At 38.9% G+C, this 20,931-nt stretch overlaps 1 protein-coding gene across 2 annotated transcripts in view; it reads left to right on the top strand.

Annotated features, from left to right (window-relative positions):
- The window catches only part of dnmt3bb.1 (DNA methyltransferase 3 beta, tandem duplicate b.1), a 49,189-nt gene that overhangs the window by 8,747 nt on the left and 19,511 nt on the right, over positions 1-20,931 (top strand). The window contains exons 3-9 of one of the 2 annotated variants that reach the window (XM_039652722.2): positions 6,797-6,947; positions 7,503-7,591; positions 9,090-9,233; positions 14,224-14,343; positions 15,161-15,319; positions 16,462-16,569; positions 17,142-17,283. In XM_039652722.2, the coding sequence (XP_039508656.2) occupies positions 6,797-6,947; positions 7,503-7,591; positions 9,090-9,233; positions 14,224-14,343; positions 15,161-15,319; positions 16,462-16,569; positions 17,142-17,283 (913 nt within the window). The remainder of the gene's footprint in view (positions 1-6,796; positions 6,948-7,502; positions 7,592-9,089; positions 9,234-14,223; positions 14,344-15,160; positions 15,320-16,461; positions 16,570-17,141; positions 17,284-20,931) is intronic. The other variant, XM_039652723.2, reaches the window with a different exon arrangement.

Genomic DNA, 20,931 nt, shown 5'->3' with positions numbered 1-20,931 from the left:
GAAGAGTGTTCGGAAAGCAATTAGGATCTTTCATAATTTACCCACACTTAACTCACTTTTTTTCTTCTGGGGAACAAAAAAGGAGAAATTTTGAAGTTTACAGTGTTTACCAGATTACAGTGTTTACTTCCATTTTATTCACAAATTCATTGATTTTTAAACAATTACTTTATTTGTGAAAAAAACTGTAATAGGATTGCAGATTCAAGAAGTTGCCATCTACATTAGAAGCATGTTTATTTTAAAGATTTGTTTTCTAATTTATCTCCAATTTATTAAATATTGATTAAAATAAATATAAAGTATTATATATATATATATATATATATATATACTGTGTATATACACCTTAGTGCCGTTTATTCCAACATTATGCGATAGCTTTGACCACTATTTGCTGAAAATCCAACATCCACCCTAGTTCCAATGATATCTGCTTATAAATTATAGTGATGCACCAATGTGAAAATTTGTGGCTGATATCGATAACCGATATTAACATCGCCGTAATGGCCGATACTGATAATTACCGATGTCGATATTGCTATAGAAATCACTTAGCGAGGATTAGGGCCGCATGATGTTGGTAAAAAAATGACATTGCGATATTTAGTTTTTCTGCTATATAAAAACACTTTGACCAGATGACTTGAATAGCTCTATTTGGAAAGAATGAATCATTTGAGAATGACTGGCGGGGTTTTGTCATGGAGTAAATCTGCATAGAAACTAATATTAAAAGAATGTTAACAAATGTAGTTAACTGCACTTTAATAAATGGAACCTTATTGTAAAGTTTTTCCGATTTATGTCTCTTGAGTTAAGTGTTGGACAGATCAGTTGTTTTAACCGGTTATTAAAGTGAATCGGTTCAAATGAGTCATTAGTTTGCGAATCGGATGTGTCATTAGCGGACCACGTTAAATGTTGTGTGATTTTCCTGGCAGTTTAGGACATCGCACAAGATTTATCTCAACACAGAAAACATTTCATCGCTGGATAGATTTTTTTTTGTTTGTTTGTTTATTTATTGAAAGTGTGGTTTGTCATTTGAATGTGTGGAAAGCTTTTCAGAGAAGATAAGCCAATGTTATTTTAGCACAATTCACAACCAGTGGTAGTTCAGCCAGTTCACATCGGATGTGTAAAAAATTTACCATATCGGCCGATATTATATCGGAGGCCGATATATCGTGCACCATATCAATATATATCGTGCAATTATATCAATTATATCAGCCTTACTTTCACTTCAAAAACCACTCATCTGTTTGACACTTTTCTCACCTACATGCACACTAACAGAGGTGTGGATTGGTGTGGGTGTCCCATTAATCTCTGGTGTTTTGGGTTCAAAATGAGGCCAAAGGTGCCGTGGAATTTAGGGGATTAGAGAAAGGGGAGAGAGAGGAAAAATGTAAGTATCTGGTTTTGATAATGGAAGAGCTGCTCTAGCAGGTTTGTTGTGACAGCTCTACTCAACTTTGCCCTGAAGTTTTATTTTTTACTTAATGACTGTAAATGAGGCAAGACCGCTTAATTACTTTCTTTTGGTCCTGCACTCCATAGAGTGCAAAGACAGAGAGAGAGAGAGAGAGAGAGAGAGAGAGAGAGAGAGAGAGAGATAAAGTGAGAGAGAGCAGGCTCTTTGAACGCTGCACCTGGCTGAGGAAGTGCTCTGAATCCCACAGACCAGCTACTTGGCCGGGGAGGAGAGAGGAGCACACTGGCCATTCAGATGCCCAAGAGCATGTGCCAACTCATTTTGATGCACACCTTCAACTGAAACTAGTCTGTTCCAACAAATCTGTTGTATGAAACATCTTAAATGGTTCTGACCTCCTTTTACTCTGTTGCAGCATGTCAGTGTTCTCAACATCATTATTTATTTTTAACTTAAAGGAATGTTTGAGGTTAAATACAGGTTAAAGCTATTGACACCATTTGTCACAGGCATTCGGTTTCCACAGAAAACATTTCTTCTGGTCTATTATTTTGTAATGAACTGACAGAAATGTAAGTCTGTGGTGTGGTGTTGTCACGACACTAGAGCTGCACGATTCTGGATGATTTTTTTTTTTTTTTTTTTCAAACAGAGATCACGATTCTCCCGCAAACAGAAATGTGAAAAATATTATATTAACTTTTTTTTAAGGGTTTGAAAGAATGATCAAATGACTTGCTCAGAAGTACTTCACTTGTTTCATTACTGGATGAATCAGCTTAAAGAGCCCCTATCATAGTATTTGAAATGTTCCTATTTTTGTTTTGGGAGTTCCCAAAAACAGTTTAACGTGCATGCAAGGATATAAAACACTTTTATTTGTCTTATAATACGCATTTATTTTTACCTGATTTGCTCAACGACTCCCAAATGATTCGTTCGACGATTCATTTTCCCAAACACCTCCTTTGAGTGACACGAATCTGCGGCGATTGGTCAAATGACCCAGTCAGTTATTATTGGTAAACCGTAAGCAGAGACTGTCGGCAACGGAACGCCCATAACCAGGATTATAGCTTGTCAACTGTTGAAAATTGTATATAGTGTTTGAACAAACGTGTCAGAAAAAGTGCACTTTCCACAAGGTCCGTTACTCGCGTCTCCGTCAAGAGCAAGCTTTCCCAGCGAAACTCACATTGCGGCGGCTTTTGAGGGGCAGTGCTTATTATATAGAGCGAAGTCATATTTGACTAAGTCGTTTAGGAGGTAATTGCCATTTTTCAGTGAATGTCTGGTGAATATCAAAAACAAAACTAACTTTACCCCGCTTAGAAGCAGCGCAGAGTGTACAAAACGCACACAACACAATATAACTATAGTGTGCATGCTACAGAAAACATAACAGCAAACATTATTAATAATACTTACAGATTGTGATTCGGAGGAGGATGAACCTGATCCATATACACTGGATACTGAGCCCTCCTTCGGGAACAACCGGCTTGCGAATCCACATTTGAATTAATTTATGTTTTTCAATGATTCGTCATTAAATGATGAGAACACAAGGTTCGGGCTATACTGTTGTGGTATCGTTGCAAATATGAATTCCAACCACTGATTCTTCACATGCTCGTCCCTGGGCACTGAAAACAAGTGGCTGAACAGTCTTTGCAATGTAGAACACAGCGTCTTCTCGACATGATGCGATTCTGCTGAAGTATTTGAATGTGCTAATGTTTCGTATCTACTGTATGTCACGATGTAACAGCTAATGACTCGTTTCAAAACAATTCATTTCATAGACTCAGAGTCGACTCTCACTTTTGAAAGACAATAACTTTATATACGGTACACTTTCAGTTATAAATCTTTGCAGGATGTTTTCATTCCCTTAGAGCTATAGTCCACACTACATGAACAGTCATTTTCAAAAATCCATGATAGGTGCTCTTTAACATTTGATTGACCCTATTCTTCTCCCAGTTCACCAGCCACTTACTTTCATGTATTTCGTGAGAAATGACGTAAATCCAACAGATCCGATTCTCTGAGCTGTAAAACAAACTAAAATGGCGCCGCCCATTGTGCAGACAGCTCAACTAACGCGATTGTTATAAAGATGGTTAAACAACAAAACCCAACCACTTACACATATTTGACAATCGGAATATCAGTGTTTCATGCTGTAGCTAATACATTTGTGAATATTTTTAATAAAACAGGAAAAATTACATAAAAGTAGATCTTCATTCATTCAGCGTTGTGTTGCGGTTGTGCTGTGTCACGTGACAAGCAATGACGCGTCACCATGGAAACATTAAAGTGTCAAGTTCTAAATAACGGACGCCTTGAAAAACTCACGCTGGGGTTCAGTTAGAATGTTTTAAACTTATGTGTGAAGGGGTTAATAAGAGTTCAGTTAATCCATCTCAATTCAAGCTCAGTGCTTTACTGTCAAATTTCCAATAGACAAACATGCAATATTATTAGTAACTGCACTAATTCATGTAAAATGATAGTAATTTTAGGACTAAATCAACTTTTTTTTAAATCTTCCCAGCACTTCCGAATCAGTTACTGTTGTCACCATCTGTAGAACTTGTGGCACCGATGCCACCACTCGGCGGTGTTTTAAGGCTGAATACTCAGTATTGGTGTTGTCATTTTGAGTTTCACTCGTGGGTTATTTGAGTAATAACAGGCTTTACTGGCTAAAACAAGTTGTCATACAGGTTCATGACATGTGGTTCCACTGTTTGCTCATGTTGTGTCTTGTCTGGAATCATTTATGTCTGCTAACAGAGCTGTTATCTGATGAGCCTCTCCGCTGTACCTTTGGCTTTGGGAGCGTGTCTGTTCACATGGTTGGAAAGCATGGCAGAACTCTGGGAAATAACATTGAGTTTCTACACATTGCTTTTCCTCTCTCTCTCTCTCTCTCTCTCTCTCTCTCTCTCTCTCTCTCTCTCTCTCTCTCTCTCTCTCTGTGTGTGTGTGTACTATTACGTAGTATAAAAGGGGATCTGAGCCACCTGCTATGATCTGCTGACTTTTTTCAGCCTTTCAGAAGCTTGAGCCGGGGGCCCCTTTAGGCAAGAGCAGTGCAGGGGGTGTCATTAAGAGCAAGCAGAAAGATAAACTGAATGAATGAAGGAATCCATAAACCCTTTGACCTCTCCAGCCTCTACTTGCCTCCTTAAACCCTTCTTAAACAGAATGTTGTAGTTTACTCTTGTTCATGCTGATGTGATTTTGAGCAGCTCTTGCATTCATTTACAGACAGATTTTCTAAGCATCATGCTGATGACGTAACTAATAATTTATATGCTAGAACTCAATATTAGGATTATCGATCCTACTTTTTTTGTCATTGTATTATTCAAACATGCACCATAATATAAAATGCACCTAGTTCCCCTAAACAATTCTGTCATCATTTACTCAGGTATGTGTGGTTGGTATTCCCTTTATTATGGGGAAATTTTTTGGTCCCTATGAGGATAACAGCTTATAAATGTTATTTGAAACATTTTTTGACATGTAGGTTTAGTGGATTTAATATACAGTTTGTTTTGATATACACATCATATACAATTCCCTATGGAAAGTCCCCATAAAACATTGAAACTCAATGTGTGTGTGTGTGTGTGTGTGTGTGTGAGCAGCTGTGGCATTAAAGATGCCCGGGATTCCAGTGGATGGTTCCAGAAATGCGACAGCAGATTGTTTTGTTCCCACATTCACGAACACACAATCTTCTGTCTATGTGCTTTAAGAAAACAGTGCTCTCTCATTTTTTTAGCAGTTATCTGCTTTTTCATTTGTATAGTTTTTGCTCACCCACATACACAACTTACACTTGCTTCTATTTGGCACTGTTCACATTAGAGGGTGAAAAAGCAGAACAAAAAAAAATCACATTAATATTTTTCACCTTTTTGACATTTCTGTGTTTGCTTTGAAATTGCAAAAATGACACACTTTTTGTCAGAGGCACCGTAAACGAAATATACTAAAACCTTTTAATGTATTTACTGTCAAAAGGCCAAGCTGGGACTTCTTTCAGTGACACTGATTACACAAACAAATCATTGATTCAGAGAGTTTATCTCTAAGCTGTGTTTGCTAAATAAGTGTAAATACTGTTAAACCATTTTTGTCTTAAATAGAATAGCACAATCTTTAGGGAAAATGAATTGGAAATAAAGCAATAATATAATCAATCATTGCAATACAGTTCAAAAGTTTGGAGTCAGTAAGATTCTTTTGAAAGAAGTCTCTTATGCTCACCAAGGCTGCATTTGTTTGATTAAAAATACAGTAAAAATGTGTGGATTTGTATTTCTACAATGACTAATTTTAATAATGTTTAAAGCTGTAGTCCGGCATTTTTTCCTCTTTGTCGCCATCTCTGTTCGAAATCTGCAATTGCAGTTATTTGCGGAATTATCAAGTTAACGTGAGTTGTATCACGTAACTCCCCCGGAGACAATAAACTTACACAAGTAAAATTGAACGCATGCTAAATTTGTGGTAAACTTTAATGATTTTGTTTTCCGCTGCAGATATTCACTTTTCAAAATAATATGTAATAAATTAAAACACTTTACACTTTTAAGAATAATTCTAAGATGTAAAATTAACATGATGGTTATTTTTAAATGTAACTTTTTTAACAGCAGCCATTGACTACATGGCTAGTCTCGCACATCCCTAGTAAAAAATAATATAATGAAATATTATTTCAATTTAAAATAAGTTTATTTATTTCAATCAATTTAAAATGCAATTTATGGCTGTGATGTCAAAGCTGAATTTCTCCAGTCTTGTGACATGATCCTTCAGAGATCCTAATAATATGCTGATTTTGCGCTCAAGAAACACTTATTATTATCAGTTTTAAAACAGTTGTGCTGCTTAATTAAATAATATAAAAAAATATTGACGATTAATTAATTGTTCGATAATAATTTAATCCATAAAATTTACCGATTGTCCAAGCTGCAGTCTATAGCTTTTTTGGGGTTAAAAATGATCCAAAATACATATTTAAGGATAATACATAACCAGCGAGTGTTCAAAACTATCTGCTTGCCGTAGCTCGATTCAAAGTGGTAAGCTTGTAATAATAATGTTTTTAACTCCAGTGGTACTGGTGGATTTCCGCGGGAGATTCGAGCTGTCTTTGCGTCATTACATCACATCTGTACACATAAAGAAGGAGTCTCAGCAAGTATAATCTAGTTCTCGGCTAGTATAAGCTAGAGATCCAGTTCTGTTGATTGTGAGTTGTCCAAATGTTGTGTTTGTGGTCTGTGGTCTGAAAATTATAAAACACAATTTCTTCAGGCTGCCGTGAATGGCGACACGTCTGTGGGGGAGGGATTGTCAGAGAATGACAGTGGTCTGGAGATCACCAATGAGAACAGCCCACTGACTGCGGCAGAGCCACCTTCACCTTTCTGCCCCAAACAGAACGGAGGCGCAGCCTCACCCGCAGGTACACAGACCCATGTTCTGGGTTCAGCATCTGGGACATTCTGCCAATTACTTCAGAAAGTAACTTAAAACATAATGTTTACAGTAATGCAAGTACAATGCAAGTCTATACGGCAAGACATTTTTGGAGGGTTTATTATTAGATAAGTGACTACATTATTTAACACACTTGATTGAATTGTCATTTTAGTAGTAAGACTACTGTTGCCAATGTATTTCATGAGAAATTGAAATCTTTTTTTAAATGTAATTTATTACATAATTACCAGATATCTTTGTGCGAATCATCTGAAATGTTTAGCGACATTACATAATTATGACAGTAATTTAAATATTCAATTCAACCTATCTCCACTCCACCATTGTCAAATATTATATTAGTATTAGAAATGCTTATTGTTATTATTCTGTACATTTAAATAAATTAAATGAAATGATCATTCTGGTGTCTAAAACTCATAACTAGGTAGGCCTAGGATAAAGTAGTATGCAGTATATAGCAACTAAAGTGTCTGCATTTTCTTATAATTTGTCATGAACTTTCTTAAACTTTCAGACGAGAGTGTGAACAGCATCAGAAGAAAGAGATCTCGTAAGCGCTCTGATACAGAGGAAGACAGTGCCTGGGATTCCTCCTACAGTGAGGTGAGAATTCACTTACATTTACTTACGCATGTGATCTTCTTGCACACTGACAGAGAACGCTTCAATAAGACAGATCTATTCCAGACAGATCTATTCCGAAGTCCATTTTACTGCTGTTTCCAGAGACATGGCTGAAATAGGGCAAAAATAGTTGCTTTATTCCAGGAAATATATATCCATCCATTCATCTTCTTAGCGTCATTTCCACTCGTTTGCAGAGTCCAATTCACACACACATACATTTGCGCCGGATGACCTTCCTGACACAGCTCAGCACTGGTGCTGGGACACATTCACACACACACACACACACACACACGCACGCGCGCACACAACAATTTGTCATATCCAATCCATCTTACCTGCATGTCTTTGGACTGTGGGAGAAACCAGAGCACCCGAAGGAAGCCCACGCTAGAAAGGACTCCTGGGTCAGGAACCGGGGACCTTCTTGCTAAATCAATATATCGTTGAGTAACTGAGACGACAAAACACTCAAAATGTGGTGTTATATTCATATTTGCATAGATTTCTTCATTCATTCACCTCTGCTGTGATAGACTATTTACGTTCATGAATGCATCTGTAATTTTATAGAGCAGGTGCATCGTGGAGGCTGTCTGTACAGATGCAGGAAAACACATACATACGGAGTTTGGGATCACTTCAATGGAACTTTTGTGCATTATCCACATGAGATTTTCAGAGCAAGAAATGCAGAAAGAGCGCATTGTGCAGCATTCATGCTGCCCTTTTAAACTGCAAACTGTGTGCATGTGTATGCATGTCTTTTAATTTGTTGTTGTGATAGATATCTTTACTCATAACACATCTCACCCTTTAAGATGTTAAGGGCTATTCAGTCTATACTTTAAAGACTCCTTAAAAGCAGATACATGTTGATAAACAGATATGACTGTATTATATATCACTTCTTATCTTTTCTATTGTGTTTTGAGCTTATCTGCGATTTTCCTCTATACTGATAAAGCGTGTATATCCAGTCCAAAGAGGAAAAAAAGCAAAACATTGAAGATATAGGTCAGATTATGGGAATTTATATAGTTTGCAGACTGAGCGAGTACTGTTGTGTGCATAACCTTGCCTTACCAACCTATTATCAAAATGATGAAATGCAGTGTATGGAATTATATTGTGTCTAAAGTATTGATACCTGCTAGTATGATTTTTGAAAGACTATTCCTGTCTATAAAAGTGTAAATATGCAGCAAACAAAATATACATTTGAGAGAATGAAAGTAATAATCATTATAAATAATCATATTAATTTAGTTTCAGCTATGTAATAATATAATCTAATATCTACCATTAGCCTCCCTGCACTCTAGATTTTAGAGGCCATTGAAAAAAAAAAAAAAACATAAAATCACTAATCTGCTAATTACCGCTAATCATTATTTCTATAAAATGTACCTTGAATTATGGTACAGTACTAGAACATATGGATCAGCTTATTGTTACGGGATTATGGTTTCAGGAAAAGGCTGACATTGGGTCTGGTTGTGAGAAGGGTCTGCGGCAAAGGCCTCGTCCCAGGACTATTTTCCAGGCAGGACTGACAGCTCACAGTAAACCCTGCAACAGAGAGAGGGGGCATAATAAACAGGATCACAGCAGCATGGTAATGCTCACATTCACACACACAAAGCTGCATTATGCTTTAAGTGAATTTTTTTTTCTGTCAGACACTGAAATCCAGGCTGACGAACAGAGATCACCCTCGCAGCAGATTAAAGCTGTCATGCCACTGTCAGCTCCTTACTCTTAACTTAACACCTTTAAGTCGAGCTGTCTATCACTGTGTATTTATGCTGTCACACATTTGAAGTTGCCTGTGGTCTTTTTGTCTGTGTTGTGGTAGGGTGAGCAAAGACAGAAAAAGTGCAGTAGCACCTCATTGCAGTACGCGAGATCCAGGGGGCGGAGTTGGATCTAGATCTAAAGGGTAGGATTAGGGGTGTGGTGCCATTAGGTGTGGGGTTAGGAATCAGGGGGCGGAGATGGGTAGTATTAGGTAGAGGTCTTCACGGGTCCACTTGGATCCGAAAACCCGAGGTCCGACCCGAGACCCGAGCGGGTCCAAAACTCCGACGAGTGTCTCGGACACGGGTCGGGTTCGGTATTAGTGGCCTCGGGTAACTTAAAATAAAAATGCCTTTTCCAAATGGACCCGAGAAGACCCAAATTATTTTAAACAATATTGGGCATTTAACAAAATTGCAGCATTTAAAACAACTCTATGACCAATCTGACTTTTTTTAAGTGAGAGAGCGAATCCGCGCTTTTACGTGCAATGGGATATAAGCATAAGCACGGTTGCCTCCACATTTATTTACTCAGTTGCTCGCTCCGCAAAAACCAACCCCTCCATTTGCAAAGAAGAACTAGTGTGCCATCATGTGGATGCATGTTTGACTACATGCAAGTATTTGAATTGTCGTTTAGCCAGGCCTGTCAATCAATTTTAAAAATACGCGACACTGTCAGACAAGCATGGAGACAATAAAACAGATATTGGCGAAAAAGGTGAGGGAAAACGAATATGTAGAACAGAAACATCCAGGGTCATCCTTATTGATAAGGAAGGAAAAAAGACGTGCAGTTAAATGCGTTGATGCAATAACGTTACCATATTAAGATTTGATTCAGAACGTCCAATTTGACTGCTATTGTAGTTCTAATGACCTGTTTTAATCGCATTTTATCGAAACAACTTTGTAACAATGGGATTGTAGGCTAAACAACACAATTTTAGTAAAAGTCAATGACTGGTAGAATTTGAATGAAAATCTGTAGGCTATTTTAAAAACAGCCATCGGTAAATTTTACCCTGTGGTGGTTCTAATCATCGTGGTCCGGTAAATAACATTATGCCAAATGTTATAGGCTGTAAAGGGTTACAGTGATGTGTGATTGATATTTTAGCACTCAGCGTGCACTTGCGCGTCTAGGTTAAGCGCATTTTTGAGAAACGCAGGGCTGTAGGCTTTGCACACTGTAAATGCCGTTTACGTTCAGGTCCAGTCGGGTTCTAAAGGAAATGGCGTTGGGTCGGACTCGGGTCTAATTTTATCGGGTTTGTCTCGGGTTGGGTTTTTATTTTTATTTTTTAAATAATTTATGCACGTCGGGTTCAGGTAAGTAGTGATTCGGGTCAATTTGGGTCGGGTACAGTTTTTAGGACCCGAGAAGACCTCTAGTATTAGGTATATGTAAGGTGGGAGATCCAGATCCAACTCCTTCCTGCTGGATTTCATGTTCTGCAGTGAGGACCATCTCAAAAAGTGCAGTAAAATGACTGATTTATTAGCTTTTATTACTCCACCACCTACATGATGTCATTAACGACTGAATCAGCAAGGTTTGAACTGGCCGTAAATGTATTTTTTTGGAGAAGGTCCTCACTGTAGAACATGAAATCCAGGGGGAGGAGTTGGATCCAGATCCAACTCCTCCTACATTACTGTACATATACTTAAACCTACCTATCTCCACCCCTTGATCTTTAACCCCACCCCTAATCCTACCCATCTCCACCCCTTGGATCCATCTCCGCCCCCTTGGATCTCGTGTACTGCAATGAGATGCTATTGTTTTTTTGCAGTGACATGCAATGAATGCAGTGAATCCATGATAAATCCCAAGCACTAACTCGCAATCATAATTAAATGCATTGGGTGGCACTGTGGAGTGTGTTTAACAAGTTGTTTGTATTTGATCACATAATGTTGTCGTCTGCCTCGCGAAGTTTGGAGTTAGGATATTCAGAGGAAAACTATGTAAAATGATCTTACAAAATGGAATTACTTTTGATCAAATTAATTAATGAATCTGAGTTATCATAATTTCACCACCATGAGAAATAACATGGAATCCAAACACCATTCGACTGAGGAAAGGCTTGTTGTTTATATTGCCTAATCATAAGCTTGTTCAGAAATAGTGACAAAAAACAACAACCTTAAACTTAAAAAATAACGTCTTTTTCGTTAAACGTCATTTAAATAAACAAATATTAGAATATTCGATTTTTATGAGTTTGAATGATGGATGTGCTACAGTTACTACATTAAAAAAAAAAAACAGTCATGACTAGCTAGTTATCTCCAACAATGTATTGTACTATGTTAGCTAGGGCTGCACGATTTGGGGAAAATGTTGTAAAAAATCATATTGCGATTATTGAGGTCAATGTTGCGATTTCGATACAATAAACAAATAGTTTCATGCGTCAGCTTGCTTGGTTCTAATGCAAATTGCATACACAAATTAGTGAAAATTCTGAAATGTGTATATCTCAACTCAAACTAGCAACAATTGATTGATAACACCTATAATGATCAATAAGCCATTGATGTCTGGATAAAAATGTCAATTGAAAGCTATAATTAAAAAAAAAAAAACAACAACAACATTTATTAGGTTTCAAAAAAGTTTTTAATTTAAGTGAACTTCAAACAATCCTTACATAAACCTATAATAAATGTCATATCATGTCTAACAGCCAGGACATATTCATAACTGAATAAAGTTATCAAACAGTCTGCCCTGCATAAATTATAAATTATATGAAGAGTTCAGATGCAAAAGCCTCTAAATGCCATTTGAAATTTTCTTCTTAAATGATGATTTTTATCAAACTTGTATATTTAAGTTCAGTAATTTCACTTAAATAACAATTAATAGGTAATTATCATTGCCATTTAAGTGAAATCACTTAACTTAATTATACAAGCTTGATAAAAATGATCAATTTAGAAGAAAATTTCAAATGGCACTTAGAGGCTTTTGCATCTGAACTCTTCATATATAGACTAATCATTATCAAAGCTACAAAAGTTATTGGCTGCTGGCCCTTTAAGAGCAGCCTCTGTCGACAGAACTCTTTAAGTCCATCTGCTCTACAAAAACGTCATTTTTTGCATAATTGTGTGTGTTATTGTTCATTCAAGCGTGAAAGAGAACTGAATTCTGGCGCTGTCTGTGCATGCGCATGATACTGGTGCGTATCTTTCTGTGAGTTACTGTCAGGACATTCACAGGCAGCACGCTCTCTTTTGACTTGTCACACATAAATGGTTCAAAAGCATTCGCACGAATTAGAGCGGGATCATTACTCTAGCCTAGTGTTGTCACGATACCAAAATTAGTGTTTCGATACCGATACCAAGTCAAGTATTGCGATTTCGATACTTTTTCGATACTTTTCCTGAAAAGGAAAGTATTTCTTACAAGGTGTTTCATATGCACCTCCTTTGCACATTTGTGCCCTTTAATGCTGTAATAACCTAATATAAATAAATCACTGACATGCACATGCTCTGATTATAATCATATAGCCGATAGATCATTTTACTGATGTTTTGTATCCTTTATTTTAGCAGCTTGCAAATTATTTATGCTATCTATGAAAGTTGGGGGGGAAAGTTGTACGTACATCTAATACAAAAATAAATGAAACATCTCCAGTTAACTAGCAGATAATTCATTTAGTTAGCTATTAAATAAGAGATCTAGCGCTAAAATCTGTTGTTGTTGTTGTTTTTAAATCAAGCACCGCTCTTTTTCGCTGCTATCAGTTGGATACAGTATCTTTTGCGGCTCGCGCAGTCGCGCACCGTCTTCACACGGACGCGCGCTTCAAACTATCGCCATTGCAGAGACCTCTGGATTGTGTTGCTAATAACTTGCAAACTTGCAACGGCCCACCGGGAAAAGATCCGACTCTCCTGATTGCCACTCCGCTACTGACAGGCGGCCACTCTATCACATGTGCTCGCGCATGCAGCCGTCTCGTGGTAGTGTTTGTCTCATGACAGCTGCAGCTTCTTTGCTGCGTGCGTGAGGAGAAACACAGACGTTCATAGGGAGAGACTGGAAGCGTGCGTGGCACACACCAACATTAAATACGTCTCTTACAAATCTGGGTTGCGGTCATTCATAAAAGTATTGATACTAATAAATTTAGGTATCGTGAGGTTTTTAATTTCCGAGTATCGCAATACTTTTGAAGTATCGGTGCACCGTGCAACACTACTCTAGCCAAAGGTTGACAAAAAATAAGAGATGCTGCGATAATTGCGTTAACAGCCCTAATTTGTTTATTTGATATAAAATCGCAGGATTGTGCGTCATATAATCGCATAGGCTTAACATCACGTTTGCAATATGATTAATCGTGCAGCACTAATGATAGCTAAGCAGGGAGTTATGGTATTGTACAGGAAACACACCCCTGGTAGACCATCTTGGTCAAGGTTCCTGCTTGCAAAAACAAGTCATGACCAGCCAGAAACCAGCTACCATGTGCTACACGGCTATCCTAAGTGATTATTCCAGATTAAATTCAATTTAAGCTGTATTGAAATCTCTGTGGCATGTCACCAGTTTCCACAGAAAATAATTTCGAACTGCCTCACAGTTTGTAAAAACACACACAAAAACTTGCTGACAGAAATGTTGTCGTGCTAAAAGTCTGTGAGGGCAGCAGGTTAGACATTTGCCCCATATTTTCTATTTTACCTATCATTGCAATATGTTTTGTTGTTATTGTTTTGTTGTGTTGTTTTTGTTTTGCTTTGACTAAAGGTTGAAATTGTGTGTGTCTGTAGGTTTCTAGTGTCCCTGAGGGTCCCATACTGGAGCTCATGGAACAGGACTCTAAAGACTCTGCACAGAGCAGCGCAACATCCACCTCAACTACTGACACAGCCAGACAACCTGAGTACAAGGTACCAGGATATCATACACACACACACACCTATCTTTTCATGTCCCGTTCTTCTTTATGTTGATGCACAAACAATCCACAAGTACCAATATTTGTCCACCTGCCTCACAGAACGGCTTCGTTTGAATGTGAAGACAACTGCTTTTGTGCTTGTGGTGTATCCTCTCCTGTGCGTGTCACTAAGCCAGGCAGCTGCGCGTTTAGAGAACACTGATGATCAAGACAATGAGAGCGTGAAGGTCTTGAATTGGGGTTTTGTGGGTTATAGCATCTTCTAAGTCACTGTTGAGCACTGACTCATAAATACTCACTGACACTTGCACAGGTGAGGAAACAACAGCGCTGTTGAAATGGTCCTGACTGATTGAGAGTCCTGCTCAGACAAGCTCAGTGTAAGAGGTTTTGCTTGTGTCTCAGTCATGCTCAATCTTTGTGTAACTGGATCAAAGAAATCTGTGCAGTGAGAAGGTTGATTGTCCATCTTATTTAAAAGGATAATTCTCCAAGAAATGATAATCTACCAGTCGAAGCCTGCATGCTTTTTCTTTTTCTGTGGAACACAAAAGAAATTATTTAGCAGAATGTTCAGGCTGGATGGGAACAAAACAGACCAAAAAACAAATTAAAACTTGTCCATATTAAAGAAGTAAAATCTTCATATTTAAAAATGTAAAATACATTTAAATTGACATTAAAGCTATTATACACTAAAATCTGTGTCTGCATACTTTTCAAATCTAATGCAGGTTTCAGTGAGTGTGAAAATGTTAATTTATGGTCAACTATTTCTAATTTCCACATATATATTCCTTCCTCAGGATAATAAAGGCTTTGGTATTGGAGAGTTAGTCTGGGGCAAGATAAAGGGCTTTTCTTGGTGGCCCGGGATGGTGGTGCCCTGGAGAGCAACAGGGAAGAGGCAGGCGTCCCACGGCATGCGCTGGCTTCAGTGGTTTGGAGATGGAAAATTCTCAGAGGTAACAAACAAAATTAAGGGTTTCAGAATACAACAACTGTAGTAGTTGATACTAATAATAGCTGTGAAATTTCAATAACAGACTAAAATGATATAAAAAATACTATTTTATTTTAAATGTTAAATATCGATGTAAATATTATCAATTTTAAAATAATGGTAGGTATAAACTTTGCTTCAGTTTTTTTTCAAGCAAGTAAACAGTCAGTAACCAAATCAAGAATAAAGAAACAAATAAAAAGCAATAGAACTAATAAAAAGAGCTGTCAAGTAACTAACATCAATATCAATTCAATTCAAGTAAACATTTAAAGAAAAATTGATCTAAAGAAAAGTAAAAAAATACTTATCATTCACAAAAAATGCGTTTTTTTCATGTACAAAATGCATTTTCTTCATGTACAACAGCTATCAAACATAATTTGAAAAATAAAAAAATATTTTTTTTTTAGCTTTTTCATTAAAGTGCTGACCGTGGTGACATTACTTGAATGCCATATTAAATTAGTTATACTGTAACTGTAGAAAAACTGGTATTGTGACATGTTTTATTGGTGTTTTGATTTGATCCTGAAGTACTGGTTCCTCTGACATCACTAGTTTGAACGTCTCTGCAATTATGTGAATTTTAAAACAAATAGTAACGCGTTACAGTAATGTAACTACTTTTTCGGGCAAAAAGTAGTGTAACGCGTTACTACTGAAAATTTGGTAATGAACCGTAGTTCCTTTTTCAATTTGGATCAACGTTACTTTCCCAGAAAATGAGTCAGAGAAACTTCAATTAAAAGTTTTAATAGTTTTTAAAGCCTATTAAATGTTAAAATTGATTTTAAGCTTTCAATTATACTGCAATTCTGAATGCCAAAATAGTGATCGTGATTAAAATTCGATTAATCGTGCTGCCCTAAAAAAACGTGTGCTTCCTTAATTGTGTTAAATATTTTTAAAGTGTTAAACTGAAAAAAAAGTAATCATATGCATTAATGCGTTTTACAGCACTACAGCACTAATATATATATATAAATATATATAGTGTATTACATATACAATTAAATTATTAACTTAACATGCACACAAATAAATGTTTGCCCTGAGCCCTGGTTACCTTCTGACCCTGGTGGTGTCATGTGTATCTTGCAGGTGTCTGCTGACAAACTCGATTCCATCACAGCCTTCCCAAAGTTTTTCAACCAGTCATCCTACACCAAACTGGCTTCCTACCGTAGAGCAATCTTTCAGTCCCTGGAGGTGAGAGCAGGGAGAAGTCTGTGTTTATTGTTTTATACAACTTTTATCTCCTATGGGGCACTTGGCTGCAACATCTGTAGTTCACTTAATAGAAGACAATAATACAAAAATATGCGTCTGTTCTGAATTCAGGGAGCTTGGACTTTACTTTTACACAATGCAGTGTGTATGTGTTTATGTGTGAGATAAACAGGAGACTGGGAAAACACTCATCTGGAAAGTCTGGAATTCCCCAGATCTTCCTTAATTATCTCTTTGTGAATCGTACCTCCTAACAAACTTAACAGAAGCATCCAAGCCCAGACATGCACCAGAAAGACAGGACTGGCTGCACTTTACTTTCTCTCTCTCTCTGTTTTTGTACCCCACTCTTTTGCAGTCTCTATACAGCATGATTAATATCTGCAATTTGTCTCTATTTCTACTGAGAGGATAGTCTTTCTGAATACGTTATTTTAGACACGATACACATAGTTGGTTTTATTCCACCTGAGACATTTGTTTCCAGGATGGTTTCTGTTTTCTTACAGTTACTCTGACATACTGTTTTCCCACTATCTGCATGTCAACAGGTGGCTAGTATACGGGCAGAGAAGACTTTTCCTCCGAGTGAGTCAGACAGTCTTGAAGAACAGATAAAGCCCATGCTTGACTGGGCTCATGGTGGCTTTTTGCCCAAAGGCCAGGAGGGCCTGAAACCCAGAGAGAACCCAGGTGAGTACACGTCGTCATCGCAAAAGCATCTCAGATCTATCTCACACTCAATCCATGCAGTTGTTATGGCCTCTAACTGATAAATTGCAAATACTAAAATACATGTTTGAGATGTATGTTTGTTTTAACTGAAAGTAACTTTCACTGGCATATCTTAAAAAAAAAACATTGTTTTATCTCAAGATTAGGGGTGGGAATCGAAAACCGGTTCCACTCGAGAACCGGTTCTAAATTTTGCGATCCATTGATATTGTATGCCCTCGACGTTACCTCTTATCGATGCTCCTGCTCTGAGTCAACCTCTGAGTATGTAGGCTACAGACAGACAGTGAACTCACAGCTTTGTCATTTTTCAAGCACCATAGCATGGCGTCCAAAGCGATTTTTTTGTACCACCAAAGCCTTATTTGATCGGTGAGTAAAATTGCCTCTCTCTGTAGTTATGAACCTCTGCGCTTGTTACAGGGCGCGTGTTAAACTGAACGAGCAGGGAGAGAGAGAGAGAGCCCCGGTCGTGCGCGCGCGCACCTCTCTCTGGCTTCACCGTCTCAAAAGCGCTGTCTTGCTCTCTCTCTCTCCCTCGCACATATTAATCAAAATAATCGACACAATGGTAAGGTCGGGAGACTAAAGTTTCATGTGCAGCATTCGCAGATTTGTTTTTCCTGAATTACCGCTGGGTGGGAATTGTGCTAAAATAGGCCTACGTTGCCTTATCTTCTCTGAAAAGCGTTCCGCACAATTTAGCTGACATAAACCACTCTTTAAATAAACGGAAAAAAACGACCCAAAGATTAAATGTTTTCTGTGATGACACACATCTTGTGTGGGATGTCCCAACCGCCGGGATAAATCACACACAAAGCGCACAAGTCCGATAATGACACGTTCAATTCACGAAGTAATGACTCATTTGAACCGATTCATTTTAATGAATGGTTAAAACAACTTAACTGATCTTCCAACACTGAACTCATGGGGCGTTTAATCGGTGTATAACTAATCATAACACTTTTCAATAAGGTTTCATTTATTATATAAATGACATCAAAAGTACAGTTTGCTTAGTCAAGTGTAAGGTTTAAAACAAATAAAACCACTGGTTTCCCCCCCCAAAAAAGCATATGACTACTTTGTCCCACAGTGCTATCAGGAATCGATAAGAGAATCGTTAAAGAATCGGATCGATAAGCAGAATCGTTAATGGCATTGATATTGATAAAATCTTATCAATTCCTATCCCTACTCAAGATGCACACCAGTAGTGTCTTTTTCTAAGGTGCATTTGAACTAACAAATCCTGGCTTAATCTAATCTTAATCTAAAACGTCTTAATTACGGATGGTAACCCTCGTTCCCTGAGGAGGGAATGGAGACGTCTCTTCGGAGGAGTTTCCATCAAATTCGGATCCCTATTAACACGCCATGGTGCTGGCCTCTTCCAGCACCCAGCTTAGCTTCCTGCCAAAGCAGTTTCTTAGTTTTCTTTATGGCGGGAGCTAGCTAGGAAGAATCACACTGCTGTTTCATAAGACCCGCTCAGTGGATTTGGATAACACTGGGGAAGTGTGCCCACCTGTAGGAGGAAACACTGCGGAGCCCCTGTCTGCCCGAAAGGGAGGCACTGGAATGCACATATGTACTAACCCGTGGGGTAGTGAAACATATGGCAGCCCCTGAGGTAGTCCCAGCCCGAGGGGTGGGAGCGTACTCACCTGGGATGACAGAACTGGTCTGTTGAGGGGAAGACACGGTGCTAACCCAGAGGGTAGCTGGATTGTGAAAGAAATGTGTCACCGTAAGGACCACTGTTAAGCCCACCCACTATAATACCAACTCTTACGAGAGATAATAGCAATCTGCCTCGCCTTGTGCCAGAGGGGTGATGGAGGAACTCACAAGGTCAACTGTTTGTTGGGGAACCAATAGAGCAAAAAGCACACGTATCCGGCCTATAGGGTGGGAATGGCGGAGCAAGACGACATGACCTAATTCCTCGCACTACTGGCTGTAGCAGGTACACGGGAAGAAACAGGTTTAACACATAAGCTATAAATTTAGCGAACGTGTTAGGTGTCGCCCAGCCCGCAGGTCTACAGATGTCTGCCAGTGAGGCGCCTTGCACCAGCGCCCAGGAGGAGGCAACACTCCTAGTGGAGTGTGCCGTCAACCTTGGTGGGCAATGTACGGCCTGGGACTCATAAGCCCGAACGATAGCATCCACTAGCCAGTAGGGGTTAACCTCTGCTTGGAGACAGCCTTCCCCTTCTGCTGGCCTCCGTAACAGACGAAGAGCTGCTCTGAGGTCCTAAAGGTTTGCGTTCTGTCCACGTAACAACGTAGAGCGGGTACAAGACAGAGAAAAGCTAGGGCTGGGTCTGCCTCCTCTGGGGCCAGCGCTTGCAGTTTCACCACCTGATCTACAAACGGAATAGTAGGAACCTTGGGCACATATCTGAACAACGTGAGAAATACCAGGTCCGAACACCAGGCACGATTCGTCGACCGAAAATGCCTGCAGATCCCCATACCTCTTGAAAGAGGCCAGAGCCAACAGGAGAGCTGTCTTCATAGACAAGATATTTAACTCTGTTGTATTTAAGGGCTCAAAGGGGGCCTCTGGGGTGCTCTGAGCACTAGAGTTAAGTCCCAAGAGGGTACAGGGTGTTGATTATGAGGCAGATTTAGCCTCCTAGCACCCTTAAGGAATCTCCTTAAGTGGACTGCGAAGTGGACTTCACAGGGTATTTCGCCATCTTAAGTGAGATTCCAATTCGAAGGGAACGAACATGTTCAGTTCGAAGGGCACTGCACACGGCATAGGGAATAAGGGAACATCGATGCATCACTTCACAGGAAGTCAGTGAAGTCCACTTCAACTGATATACCGTGTTCAGTAGGGTTGGGTATCGTTTGAATTTGAACGATTCTGATTCCGATTCCTTGTTTCGATTCCGGTTCCTAACGATTCTCGATTCCGATTCTTTTAAGAGGCAGGGTCAAAAAAGTTTAGCTAACCTTGCTAACCAACGGTCTTTCTGAAGGAAATAATCCTTTCTGAAGGAAATGCTCCTGTCACAAATACTCCTTCTGTCACAAATTTTGCATTTTGCTGAGATTTCGTTGAATGTTCGACTCGCGCGGTTATGCCAACACTTCCGGTAGACGCTTCTTCGTTGGTGTTGTTCAGCGGTTTCTTCTTCCGCTCGGCGGACTGTGAATATCGAAACCAAGAATCGAAATTTTAACCTTTGAACGATTCCTGGGAAAAACGAAAAGTTAGTCCCGGTTCCAATCGATACTCGATTCTCGATAACCAACCCTAGTGTTCAGGGAGTAGGGAGCAGTGAACACTGCGTAGGGACCCTGTCGAATGGAACGCACCCCCAGAGATGGAAGAAATTGCTCTATTGAAAATGTGGGAACCACTGGACTCCAGGGAGCCAGCAGCAGAACAGAAAATGAACAAAGATTCTCTATCAGGCCCTCCTCAGGGGGAGAGAAAGTTGAGGACACCATCTCCCGGAGAGCAACTTCCTCCAACTCTGTGTCACCCATCTCAGGGTGATGACAGCCACAAGAACTAAAAAGCTCTCAGAATATCAGCAGTGAACTCCATCTCAGATCAGCGCACAGGGACAAAAATAA

This window comes from Pimephales promelas, chromosome 20, assembly GCF_988280905.1.
Source record: "Pimephales promelas chromosome 20, fPimPro1.hap1.1, whole genome shotgun sequence".
NCBI classification, from domain to species: domain Eukaryota; kingdom Metazoa; phylum Chordata; class Actinopteri; order Cypriniformes; family Leuciscidae; genus Pimephales; species Pimephales promelas.
Note: the sequence above shows the minus strand (reverse complement) of the source record. Positions and strands in the feature narration are given on the sequence as shown.